Raw genomic sequence first — 13,235 nt, forward strand, 5'->3', positions numbered from 1 at the left:
ATACCCGCCAGGTCCGCACCTCCCTCTAAAATAAGATCTTGTATGAGGGGGGCCTTATTAACCACGGACCTGGCGTTACATAACATCAGCCGAAGGTCCCGGGCCGGGGGGTCTAAGTCTCCTGGGGACCGAGTAGAGACCTGAGGACCGGAGCACTCACAAGCTTGTAAATAGCGTGTGCGTGCTCCCCTAACTTGATATGGTCCTCTGCTCCCGCCATATCTGCCCCTCCCACAGATCGTACTAATTCCTCCCTCCTCCTTCAACCCTACCTGGCATGGGTACCACACTGCCACGCCAGAGAGGACTACTCTGGACTGACACGAGGAAGAAAGCGGCTGTAGGGGAGGAAGCTGGTGGCACAGCTGCAGCCTCATTTTCCTAGACAGAGCAGGCTCTCTACCCTCTGGGACAGCCTTTATACGTGGCCCCACAAAACTGAAATATTCTCAAGAAATCTTTACCTAATCTTCCTTCAGCTTTGAATGTGCAGACTTTATAACTGCCTTTTTTGGCACCTTTTTTTTTTTTTTGACAAATAGGTCGTTAGGACGTGCTCTAAAACACAGCAAGAATCTTCACAAAAGGAAAGGATGAGAGGGAAGTGAGTAATGTGGCGTTTGAAAGACCTACCCGCACGGGCCAGCAGCGTTCTTGCAGCTAGATCAAACTTGTGTCTCCTGGTTACTGCCGAGCGGCCCCTTGCCACGGGCCCACTGCCGGATGCCGCGTTTTCTGCGTGATCCATGTGATCTTGGCTGAAAGGACAAAATCAGCTCAGAAACACCGGCACGACCGGAGGGAGAAGCGCAACAGTCTGTTGTGCTGCCACCTCTGAACCAGAAGGCTGCAAGATGGACAAGGATCAAGAGACTTCATATCCATTAAAATGTGCCTAATCATTTTTTTTAAAAAAAATTTTTTAACAGAGCCTGAAATAATTTTAATCATACCAGCTCACTACTGACAGATAAGGTGACAAACAAATACTTGTATTCCATGACTGAGAGCTCACCTTTCACCAAAGCCTTCCTCCACTTCAGGGGTATCAGCTGAAGGCAGGTCTCCCGGAGACTGCAGGTAGCCCTGGTCGCTGGACTTGCCGCCCCCTCTGGGGCCTAATCCTCCCAGTCGGGCGTCCACCATTCCTTCGGACTGAGGCTCTTCGTCTTCCTCATTCCCGGGATGCTCAATCATCCACATTGCCAGGACGGTGATATTCTGGGCATCCGCTTCTCCTCTGGCACCTGTGGGAACCATAAACCTTCATCTGAGCACCTCGGCAAAGCCGCCTGCTACAGCGTGGAAAGAAATAAAGGGAAGCATCTCTTTTGCTCAGCCCAGAATCCCCTGCTTCTGCAATAAATTAGCACTGACTTATCACCCGTTGTATTTGCCCCAATCAGTTAAGACTCTGGGCAGCAAACAGAGAAGCAGGATAAAGCCAGGAACCAAACACTAGACACACAGACACAAGGTGGATATGCACAGTCAATGTGGGCCGAAGGAATGGCAGAGTCCAGATTTTCATCTCTTGTGAAATGCAAGAGGGGGGAGGATAGGGCATCTCTTGGGGAACATGACCCCCCCCCCCCGTGTCATTTGTGGACTCTCCAGAAGCTCAGGTGGATGGGCAGAATCATCCCTGGCCCAGGTGTGTCTGATTACCTGTGGTTTCCATTGCTTTCGCAATCTGCCGGAGGGAAAACCCCATTTCTAACAAGGGCACAGCCACAGCAGGAGGAGGGGGGGAGGTTGACAGGCGGCTGCTTGGGTCAGACAAAGCTGTAAGGGGGGAGGGGGGACAAAAATTAATGCCTGGGTTTGCCAAACACAAAAGTTGATACAGGTTTAAGGCAAGCCAGGCAGCTGTGGACAAGGCCCACCTGTGCGATTGGCAGGTCTGGCAGGCTGAGAATCGGGGGAGGTGAGCGACTGGCGCCTGCCCACATCGTCCGAGGGAGAAGTCGGCAGAGAGGAGATGGGGGGCGTCTGTGCCCGTCTCGTGGGAAGGACAGCTGTGGTGGGGTAGCTGGAGAACATTTGCCTTCGGGGAGACAGGAAAGGAGTGATAAACACAAGGCTGGCCGGCCAGCAGCGGACAGTCCAAACTCTGCAAAACAATGAGGCATGGAAACCAATAGGTACCTCAGGAGGCTGAGTGGCAAAACCCCCGGGGACTCTGAGGCGGGCACAGTTTCCGTATCGGTCACTGGGGTGGTGGCTGTCGTCGTATCTTCCAGAGAGCTGCTCATGAAAGACGTGGTGCTGGAGGCAGACGGACTGGTGGTCACGGGGGTCTGGGCCTGCTGACCTTGGTCAGTCTCTTCGGCCTGCTGGTCCATTTCTGCAAAGCAAAGGGAGCCCTTTCTGTCTTGCCTGCCACAGACAGGCACGACTCCTCGCAGAGCGCTGGGGAGGGGATGAGTGCTGGGGGAGCAGGAGGTGGGGCGAGACCCATCGTAGAATGCCTCTTGTCTGGGGGTTCAAATCAGCAGCACTCAGAGTGATACCCAGCAGTCCAGCTAAGCACAGTCTGGAAGCAACTCTTAGGAGGATCAGAAAGTCCTTGCCTGCTGCTGACCTCTGCAATTCCAAAATGGCCCTTCCATTGATTTATTTCTGTGCAGCACCTTATGTTAGGGTCCTTGAGGGCTGGGCGATGAAGGAAGCACAAGGGAATTTTACCTCAAGTCCAGCCATCGCCCACCGCAACAGTGGCGGTGGCTGCTGCTGCTCTCTGGGCCTTCTGCACTTCAGGCCCGCTAATATTTCCCCTCCAAAACGTTGGGAGCCACCAGCTGCCATCATCTGATGCACTGACAGGCCAGGGGCTCTCCAGGTTTGTTTTTCAGCCACTTTTAGTAGCTGAGCAAAGGAGAAAGGAGGGGCGTCGTCAGTGCAACTACAACCTGCTGAGCTCAGGCGAAAGATTACAAATCAGGGAGTTTGACAAAGGAAGACGCAGCAATCAGGCCCTGCAGTTTGTTCGCAGCCACACGCAGGCCTTGCGCTAACATTCAACTTGCAGCCCTACACCTGCCTGCTTGGAACCTACCTTGCTTGGCTTTGCCGCCGCCCTGGTCTTCCAACAGTCCATGCACAACTAATTTGTAGATCATGGCTTGTGCCCGTTCCAAGTCTGCCAATCCCAGCGCCCTCTTGATGGGCGAGCGCATGACTGCCCGTTTCACCATATGGCGCATCAAGAACTGCAAGGCAGTGCGCATTTCCACTTCTTCGTGGACAACGGGGGAACTGGCACAATCAGAGTTGTGGCCGCTCTCGGCCAGGACTTTGGGGATCAGAAGCAGCTCAGCATACTTGCTGCAACTAAGCAGCGTGCTAAGGGACTTCATAGCACCAAGGTAAAGGTAGGACAGTTGTACGGCCCTGATTTCTGACTGCGCGGCCTCATAATTCTTGGAGGTGTGTTCGTGGTTCTTTCTTTTGCCCTCAGCGTTTAGATGCTGACACTCCATACCCAAGGAAATGGCATCTAGAGAGAAGGAAGAGGTCTCGCTTTCCAGCTTGGCCCCGTGTCCTTTCCCCTCCTCAGTGCTTGGCACAGATCGTGACTCAGAGGCGGCATCGCCTTCCGTTTTCTGATCTAGCTCCCCTTTGTCTTCCAGGTCATGTTTGTGCCTCTTCTCGTGCCGTTTGACACTCTGCTTGCCCAGGTCTTCGTGGATGCCAGTCAGATAGGTGAGGTCCAGCAAGACAGTGGCTGTCAGTCCCCGGAATCTTGCAACGTCAAAAGGCAGTGGCTCGCAAGGTTCCAGATTATAGAGCGGTGTATCACTAGGCGACCAAAAAGTTGGGAAGCTTTAATAAAGATCAGAATGACACAGGAAGAAGCAAGTGAGGGATAGACGAGAGGAAAGCACAGGAAATCACACAGACAAAATAAGATGTAAAATATACCACAGTCTAAACGAGCTGACAATCTAAAAATCAATGTAAACCAGAGAAATGAGATTATGGGGAGGGATGACATTCAACACAAAAGTAACAAACCATGTGCGTATATCTTTAAAACAATGTTTTAAAACACTTGACCTGGTTTACCATTCACTAACAAAGGAGCTTTTCTAAACTGCTTTTGAAAAGTGCCTCTCGACAGGCACAGCTGCCTCCAGGAATGGACCGCTGGCTGGCACATACCTGGGATGTCACCTGTCCCCAGAAAGCCCTGGCAGGGCCCAGCCCAGCCCATGTAGGACAGGTCGGAAGGAGCCTCTGCTTCCCTGTGGTGATGTATTACTCTAATGTAGCCGTTCCTTAGAGCAAATCACACGATAAATTATCGTATCTCCCAGCACTTAAAATACCACAAGCTACTCTGGGAGGCAAACGGCTCCTGGACCAGCTACTCAAACTCAAAACCATTTCCTGAATCTCAACCACTGGCCGCTTGCTGAAGACCAGCACTGTACCTGATGGTGATCTCGGCCTCATCCCACTGGACCTTGGCAGATGTGCTGCCTTCCTTGACCACGCCCAGCAAGGTCGCGTGCCGCCCGGTTTGCTTGTGGACGCAGCGTCCCCCGACTCGAAGACCAGCGTCCACCCCACCAATCACTGCCAGCACCGGCCAGACTTCCACGCAGAGCGTCTTCAGCTGCAGTTCCGAGAGGTCCGCCAGGCCGTGCGGCCGGCCACAGTGCTTCATCTTCTCCTCCTCCTCGCGCACCTCGGTCTCCTCTCGACTCTGCAGGGAGCGGCTTTTCTTCAGCTTCTGACAGGCGTCTTTCAGGCACCCTTTGATTTTGTACAGCCTCTCCATCATTTTTTTGTTGATGCAGTGCGTCCACCGGTCGGTGCGGTGCAGGATGCGGATCAGCTGAATGGTGGCCTCCGCCAGCACCGCGGCCACCGGGCTGCAGATGGGATCCCCTGGCAGCAGGTCTCTTGGGGTGCCGCGCATCTGCATGTCACAGATCTTCACCTAGACAGACACAGAAACATCTGGAAGTTCCTTTGCTGCCTCTCAAGCTTTAACAATCCCTGTGCTGAGTTTAGAATATCAGATTCAGCGACAGCCATTTTTCTCCTTCCAAACTGCACCAGGAGGCATACTGTTAGCAAGTCCAGCAGACAGAGAAGTACCAACATTCGCAGTGCCCTGGGATGGCAGAAGGGTGCCAAGACTGGGCAGGATTTCAAGCTGTGGGAAAATGGGTGGAGGAGAGAGAAGGCAGGCCACCCTGGCTCCTCGCCCTCTTCTTGGCATGCCTAAAAGCCACAGAATTTCAGGCAGAATAGCTAGAAAGGTTCCTTGACGAGGCTCAAGGTAGAGTTGGCCAGAACAAGCTGCTTCAACAAGCCCAAAGGAATTGAATCCTCTTGTGGATGTCCCTTTATGTTCCCCGGGTCTCCCTGCTCCCTCCTCAATTGCTCCTTCCAAATCCATTTCCCTCTCAAACTGGCAGGGAGCGCCCATCTGCTCCAGAACCCTCAAAGCATCCACGTTACCTTTTCTCCAGGGTTGCTACTGTAAAACATCACACAAGGATACAATTCTCCAGCATCCACATCTTCAAAAGCCAGTTTGGGTTCCTAATGAAAAAAAAATAAATAGGGTAGTTGAGACATGCATTTACAAGGGAGAACCTCTGCTTCTGCGCCAGTTTGACTATGAAATTTCTGCCAGTTTAAGATGAGACTAGGAACTCACTTCCCTTTATTTGTTTTAGGTCACTGCACCTGTTTATGAGATTAATTTTCCAAGGTGAATATATCCACTATATACAAGAAATATACATTGGGTTACTCTTCTTCTGCTTTGTTTGAAACTCGGGACGTAATGTTGCCACAGGCAGGAGTTTTTAACCTCTATCGTAAACTGCTTATTAAGCAATAAGCAAATATAGCAGAGCAGGAATAGATCCAAGCCTCTCACCTCCCCATTTTTGCCAAAGGAAATAGTTCTTGCTTCCATATCCAACACGCATGTGATGAAGTCTCCTTGGGTGAAGCTGGTCAGCGTCAAAGCCTGCTCCCCATTGTGGTAGAGATTGCCACTGTACGCTCTGTACAGCCACATGTCTGAGGTGGTGCGATGATTAAAATCATGAACGGGCCAACGAGACACTCCCACGCACGTCCCTTCGTTGCCTCGATTTTCCTTCACAATGTAAAACTAGAAAATGCAGAACAACTGTGAACTTTAAATATGAACACGGGCAGATCACATATAAGCATGGGACAAAAAAGAAATATTTGGGTTTGACAACCCGCTCAAAATAACATACTCCCTTCTTAACAAAGAAGCAACTCTCAGGTATAACGAACACAACTAGTTATTATTATTATTATTTATTGAATTTAAATTTCCCAAAATTTAGTTCTTCCCAAAATTTAAACGGGCAATTGCAATATATTTATTTTTGGGTGAAAACCTCCCACGAGTTCCCATCTTGGGCCCAAATACTACTGAATCCATATTTCTAATACACTTTCCTACATTTTGAGCAGGAGCCAGGAATGCCAAAAAGTGCCTGACTGCAGCTGAAACAGTTTATCCTCAACCACAGGGCTCACTCTGAAATGTCCTTTTCAATCTGCCTACCTTCCACTGGTAGCACCCAGAGGAGACCCCCGTGGAGGCCAACCCGTAGCCCTTTCCTCCGCTGCCATGAGTGAGGATCTGGCCGTTTTCCACTAGGCAGCACTGGGCCTTCTCGGGGTCAAAGGAGATCTCCTGGATAGGAAGGTTCTCGTCCTCTTCTTCAGACTCCCCCTGCTTCTTCAGGAACAGAAGGCAAAACTCTGTCAGTGTGGCGCAGCCAAAATGCACGAAGATATCAAAGGTAGATAAAATGGTACCTGCAGCTTTATTTCTTGCTCTTTCTCTTTGATCTGAAGTACGTGTTTGGCTTGTGCAACGGGGCTCTCCCACATACAGTCAGACAAGAGGGAAAACAGCCGCTCAATCACCTGTTGGGAGCATCAGCACAGTGCATTCAATTCAACGAACTGTAAGGGCAAGGCTACAGCTATGCTTCCCCATTCTCCTTTCAGGTGAAAGTCCACTTCTAAAGGCCACTGAGGGGGCTGCGTGGGTCCCTCGTATGCTACGTAAGGGCTTCTATGCACCCCTGTGGAAGGAATGTCCTCCAACTGCAACAAAATGCAAAGCAGCCAAAGAATCTCAAAGGTTTCTTAGTCTCTTTGGGCATCGCTGAAGGGATGACTCTGAGACAAGGGGATGAGGGAAGGTCTCTCTTGCTGCCAATGGGTGGAAACCGTCCTGAGGTAGGAGACCACCGATTCTGTTTGGGAGAAGGTAGCGCCTGGTGCTCAAGTGAAAGGTGGACCTGGGGGTAGCTGCTGGAGGCAGAGACCTAATTCGACTTTAGAGGTGCAAATGCCCCTCTTCCTCTTGTTAGTTGCGAAGTCGTGTCCGACCCATCGCAACCCCATGGACAACGTTCCTCCAGGCCTTCCTGTCCTCTACCATCTTCTGGAGTCCATTTAAGCTCACGCCTACTGCTTCAATGAATGCCCCTCTACAGCCATTCTAAACTCTCTCCAAAGTATCAACACCTGAGCCATCTGGTCATCCTCCACGCCCGATTCACAGGCTGGCAGCACAGCTTCCAGGACATGGAGGGCGAGCAGCCTGGTCCTCAGTTTGCCAACCAAAGGGACACCTAAAAGGGAAGCGACACAGAAAATTGATTTGAGCAACGGGCAGTTTTTAAAATGTTGCCATAAAGCCCACACATCCCACATATCAATGGAAGAATCGTGATTATTAATTTGATGCTAACTTTCATTCATTGGTTCATTCACCAGCTCAGTGGACCATACCTGAGCAGCACTTTTGAGAAGCTATGTTCAGAAGCACTTCGGTCCACTTTGGAGAAGCCATTTTGGACTGAATGGCTTTTGAAGAAACAACTCTTCTGAGGAAAACTAAGAAATCTCCTAGATGTAACTCTGCAGCATGCTGTTTTCGGAGGGCAACTGTAAAATCAAACAACACGAATGAATCTTTGCCAGCCCAGCAAGATGGCGTTCAGGTAATAAATCCCCTAATCTGCAAAGCAGGGCAAGCAAGTGGGAGCAGAGATTGCACCACTGCATTATTGGCAATTATCGCAAGCCAGGAGAAGGTGGACCGAGAGCAGCCAAACGAACATCTCTCTCACCGTCCTGCAACCTCTGCCTGACTGTTATTATTATTTCCTTTAGACACAGTGGGTGCCTCCTACCTTTGAAGTCTTTCCTCTCAGTGTCTCCTTTGGATTCTGGTTTTTTTCCATCCGGATCACCAATTTCTTTTTCTCCAAAGGAAGAAGTCATAAGCACCACACCCGCTTGTGACAACAGGTTCTTCAACTGACTGCACAGCAGGTCCAGCAAGGACTGCACCACTTTGGGACTCAATTGATCTGCGTAAGTCCTAGGTGGAAAGGGTGGAGGTCAAGCAGGGTCACCCAGAGTGGGCCAAGCCCTGGGAAGAGATCCACGTGAGGCACTGGAGGACGTTCCCGGACATGAATTTCCTTCCAGCCAACGGAATTGCTAATGGAGGGGAATGCTGCTTCCTGATGTTGCTCTCGTTCACCCAGCAGCAGACATTCAATGGCCTGAGGTTGACCCAGCAGCACCCTCCATCCCCACCTCAGGCCTGCCTGGTCCAACTCTGGAGACGTCGACTGAGGACTCGTCTTTCAACCAGGCGGGGCCTCCAGTCAGCACCATTTAAACGTCTGCAGCTGGTGGAGGGATGATGCAAGGTGCGTGTGGCGTGGGGGGGGGGGGAAGATCAGTATTTCCTGGTTTTGCAAAGGAGGTAAATTTGGGGCTTAGCCTAACTGAGGCTTTCATCCCAACTTTTCAGTACTTCAACCAGTCAGTTCTGAGGGGTAAGTTTTCTCTCGTTAGTCCTTACCCGGTGGTGATGGCGAGAATCTGTAGCAGCCGAGTGCTGGCTACTTTCAAAGCCGTGCTGAGCTGGGAAATGCCACTTTTGGGTAAGAGCTGCAGGGGCTGCCCAAGCACGGTGTCCGTCCCGCATAACTGAGAAAGGACATTCAGCAATCCGGTGGAAATGGCCAAGGAGACATCGGCTGGCTGGTAATGCACACTTAGGGCAAACACAGTCACCAACAGAAGCCGTTGTTGTGCCTCTAATACACATACGGGTACACACAAGCACAAAAGGAAAAACAAGGACGTATTTAAAGAAGGTTCCCAGATTGAGCCGAAGGAATCTGATTTATTTCTTCCCAGAAATAAAAATAATGCCTGATTCAATCCGCTCTTCTTACCAATGTGATGCTTATTTGCTTGAAGGGCTCTTTCCAAAGTTGCAGACAACTGCTGATAGATCTTGTGCACTGCCACTTGAATCTCGGTCTGGATACTTCTCTTAGCTGCCCTGATGCCATCCTATGAAAAACCCAGGGCAGTAAAGCCTACCCATTTGAGAGCTAATCCTAAGGAAGAGCCACCCGCCGGAGAAAACCCTGGACAGGTCTTGAGGCAAGCAGGTGTGTGCACAATTGCATCATCATCTCAGGGCCACAGGCCTTACCTGATAGTGGTGCAACCGGATGCTCTCTCCTTTGGCTCCAGCCTGGCCCACGCTTCCCAAGCCGAAGCAGCCGGCCAGGAACTGCAGCCTCACCGAAGTAAGAAATGAAGAAGACTGGAATCCCAGTCCTTGGCGGCTCCCAAGGGAGGTGGTGCTGCCCTTCTCTTCCATTCCCGAAAGCAAAACCAGGATCTGGTGCAAGGCCTCCAGGCGCAACTAAGGGCGATTGGAAAGAATGGGTTTGGAGTTGCTATTGGGAAAGCAAATCGTAAGAGCAGCATGACAACAGGTAAGCTGGAACCTGCCGCTTGCAAATAACATTCTTGAAGCAGAACGGCAAGTTTTCAACAGAAGAGGCTGTTTCCGCAGAAACCACACAGAGGATCCTGTGGACAGGACCTAAACATGTATTGTGGCACGTGTTTTCACAGATCACATCTCCTCCTGAGATGCACAGAAAGTATCCAGGTTTGGGAGAACAGCCACATCAAAAGGAAACAGACTGCAGAAGCTGCAAGACCATAATCCTTGTTTATGTGAAGGCAACTGCTCATGAGTCCATTGGGGGCCCAGCTACATTAAATGTGCTGAAGGTGCCAGAAGACTGTTATGCTGGGTTTTGCTTTTGATATTTCGTGGTGCTGTATTAAGCCAGCACAGCTTGACAACCGCTGATTGCGCGGGAAGGCCATTCTGATTCTTCTGGAGGCCGGCCAACCGGCCAGCACAAGGGCCAAACCAACTAACCTGCCAGAACAGGTCCCTCCCCCAGGCAGAATGGCAGGGGACAACTCCAAGGCCCGGATCCTCTGACAATCAGGATGACAAGGAACCACAACATATAACACACACCTCTGCTCTCTGCTGCTGCTGCTCCATGGCCACCAGGTAGGCCTGGGGGTCGGTGGACATGCTTTCTTCGGGTTCCCTGAAGCCTGGGGAGCTTCCTACATCCCCACTTATAAAAGTAATAATGTTCTCGATCAAAGTATGAATGCTGACGGATTTTGTGAAATCCACATCAGGCTCCCCAAACAAGCAAGAAGAGCTGGAGAGCCAATCACACTGTTTTAGCCGAGTCCACGAGTCGCTGAGAGTTTCAGTCGGGCTGTGGACCATGCCTGTAAACACACGGCAGAATCCCGTCAGCGGCCAGGCAGCCGAGTTCTCCAACTGGCAGAAGTGAATGCGCAGCTTACAACTCAAAACAGATGGAAATGGGAATTCCTTCAATTTCATGCACATGGTCAGCAATGCCCACCACATCAAAGGCCCAAAAAATGAGAGCTGCATGTTTTGCCGGCAAATCTCCAGGCTATGGGTTTTGCCTTACAAGGAAATTAAAAGCACAAGCCACTCAAACGGTTTAGCTTAAAGCTAGAACGTTGAAAAAAAGTGATATGCAAATAAAACAACATAGAGGTAAAGGGGAAAAAGAACATTTGCCACACACAAAAAAGAGAAAGTTTTTTCTTCACATCCAATTGCAAAAAAAGGTTTGTGTGTAACTTGCATCAGTGTAAAGCAGTAGTGGGTGATTTATAGCTTTTCTGGAAATTTATGTAAATACAGGGATGAGTAAAGGTCAAGTAAACAGGCACAAATGGTTTGCTTTCTTTGGACCCGGCTTTAGAGCAAAGTGGCTTGGCTGAGCTTAAGCAGATACATAGAGATAGCCCTTGACTTACTACCATAATTAAGCCCAGAATTATGATGGTAAGCTGAGGCATCACATAACCAGAGGCGACGCTGACAAGACCCTGTTATTTCATAAAGCTGTTACTCTTTAAATGCATAGGGAGAAAAAGAAAACAAATGTTGAAGAGTGACCTAGTCTGCACAAAAAATATGAAACTTTTAGAAACAGGGGAGTGAGGCAAAAACTATTTATTGCTCCTCAATTTTGCAATAATTTTAGTTACATTATTGCTCAAACTCTATCAGTGTTTCTGTGGAAAAGTCGTAATTCTGCTGCATTCTACAGTTTCAGAGCAATATGCCCCTTTGCATTCCACCTTACATGTCTTGTCATTTTATGTTAAGCCACCTTCCTTTCTCTAAATGTTTTCTGAGCATTATGAGAGCTACACAAACGTGAAAGCCAAAGGGCAATGCCAGAGGCTGATCCATCGCCACTGAAGAACGGACAGACAAGAGAAACCTGCTTTACCATCATTGCCATGTTTTGAGAAAGCTCAGAGGGGAATCCTCTCCATCGAATCTACTTGCTGCCTGGGCGAAAGAAAATGGAGAGGAAACGGGGATGCTAACTTGAACATCCTGGAAAAAAACCTGATTTAAAAAAAGTAATGCACGTTATGGTTTTTTTTTAAACTGCAGAGCCCAGAAAAAACTTACTAGGCCAGAAGGGCATGGGTCCAATATATTCCTTATCAAAAATACTGTTTAGAAAACAGAAAAGGGAGAATTCACAAAAAGCACCCAAGAAGAGACTGTTCACAGATTTCAGAAAAGGAAAAGACTGCCAAAGAGGGGGGTCTTTGAGGGTCCAGCATACTTGGGGTTTAAAATAACCAACCCTCTCCTGGAAGCTGCAGCTGGGGAGCTGCTGTTTCTACCTGTTTGTGGAGCTGCAGGGCAAAGAGGGCGCCCCTTGTGCTAAACAAAGCCTTATGACTCTCCACCGGTAGCTCAACTCTGATCTTGACAAAAGTGGGGGGGGGGGACGGGGACCACCAATGTTTACTTGTCCTTGTATGCCACTTTTCAGTAATGCGATATTCAAAATGAAGGTGGAGCAGCTGCTATACATATTTTATATTTTATAAAGTATGTAGGCAAACTAGAGAGAGAATATAAAATCAGAACATGCCATCGTGTACTTGCTTGAAGCTCTTCTTTTTTCTGGGGCTCAACTGGCCAAAAAGGAGTAAACACACTACCACACAAGAATCAGAAGACAAAGAGAGACAACATTCAATCTGCAATCTGTCCACACATGGAAAACGGGGTCAGAAGGGGGGGGGGCTGAGTGTTCCCATTCAAACAATCACTTCCTAAAATCCGATGGGTTAGATTTACAGGAGTCTCCAACCTTGGCAGCTTTAAGACTTGTGAACATTCCCCAGCACAGCAGGTTGAGGGATGTTCACAAGTCTTAAAGTTGCCAAAGTTGAAGACCCCTGTAAATCTAACCCATCGGATGTTCAGTTTGGGGAACTGAACTCCACAGGTTCAATTTGCCAAGACTGGAGACCGGTGGGTTAGAAAACACAGCTGCATCCCACCACCACTTCCCATGCCTGGCTATTCTGCATCACAGGGCCTGGCATGGAGCCTTGCTCTCATTCCCACACAGGGTGAGCTGCACGGATCTGGCCAGGCAACAAGCTGAATTCAAGGTTTCCCTATAGGACAGAGACCGGCTGAAGGAGTGCAACTCCAGAAGTTTTGAGAAGCTAAGAAAGGTGCAGGAAGAACAGACTTCTCAAAAGGAAGCAGCACTCACTCATAAAGAATAATGACCCTTGACTTCCGGTGGCAGGCGATTTCGCTGGTCGCAGCTGTTTGCTGCCTCCCGCCTGTTTTGCGTAAAAGCCGGTTTGACAGCCAGCATCTGCTGCCAAACGGCTTGATACCTTTCCCCTGGGCATAAGGGGATCGGTGAGCTGCCCGGGGTAGGAGTTGAGTTCCCGAGTCGTCCTATATGGACGATGTAGGTGAGAAC

At 49.6% G+C, this 13,235-nt stretch overlaps 1 protein-coding gene across 1 annotated transcript in view; it reads right to left on the minus strand.

The window, feature by feature from the left end:
- The window catches only part of HERC1 (HECT and RLD domain containing E3 ubiquitin protein ligase family member 1), a 50,311-nt gene that overhangs the window by 21,905 nt on the left and 15,171 nt on the right, over positions 1–13,235 (minus strand). The window contains exons 25-42 of the mRNA XM_015811015.1: positions 10,400–10,668; positions 9,548–9,763; positions 9,282–9,402; positions 8,903–9,140; positions 8,220–8,410; positions 7,816–7,971; positions 7,549–7,655; positions 6,829–6,939; positions 6,572–6,748; positions 5,903–6,142; positions 5,476–5,559; positions 4,437–4,948; positions 3,059–3,825; positions 2,149–2,347; positions 1,887–2,047; positions 1,669–1,785; positions 1,016–1,247; positions 634–758 (exon numbers count right to left, since the gene is read on the minus strand). Coding sequence (XP_015666501.1) covers positions 634–758; positions 1,016–1,247; positions 1,669–1,785; positions 1,887–2,047; positions 2,149–2,347; positions 3,059–3,825; positions 4,437–4,948; positions 5,476–5,559; positions 5,903–6,142; positions 6,572–6,748; positions 6,829–6,939; positions 7,549–7,655; positions 7,816–7,971; positions 8,220–8,410; positions 8,903–9,140; positions 9,282–9,402; positions 9,548–9,763; positions 10,400–10,668 — 4,023 coding nt within the window. The remainder of the gene's footprint in view (positions 1–633; positions 759–1,015; positions 1,248–1,668; positions 1,786–1,886; positions 2,048–2,148; positions 2,348–3,058; positions 3,826–4,436; positions 4,949–5,475; positions 5,560–5,902; positions 6,143–6,571; positions 6,749–6,828; positions 6,940–7,548; positions 7,656–7,815; positions 7,972–8,219; positions 8,411–8,902; positions 9,141–9,281; positions 9,403–9,547; positions 9,764–10,399; positions 10,669–13,235) is intronic.

This window comes from Protobothrops mucrosquamatus, unplaced genomic scaffold (genome assembly GCF_001527695.2).
Source record: "Protobothrops mucrosquamatus isolate PMUCROS unplaced genomic scaffold, P.Mucros_1.0 scaffold27, whole genome shotgun sequence".
NCBI lineage: Eukaryota > Metazoa > Chordata > Lepidosauria > Squamata > Viperidae > Protobothrops > Protobothrops mucrosquamatus.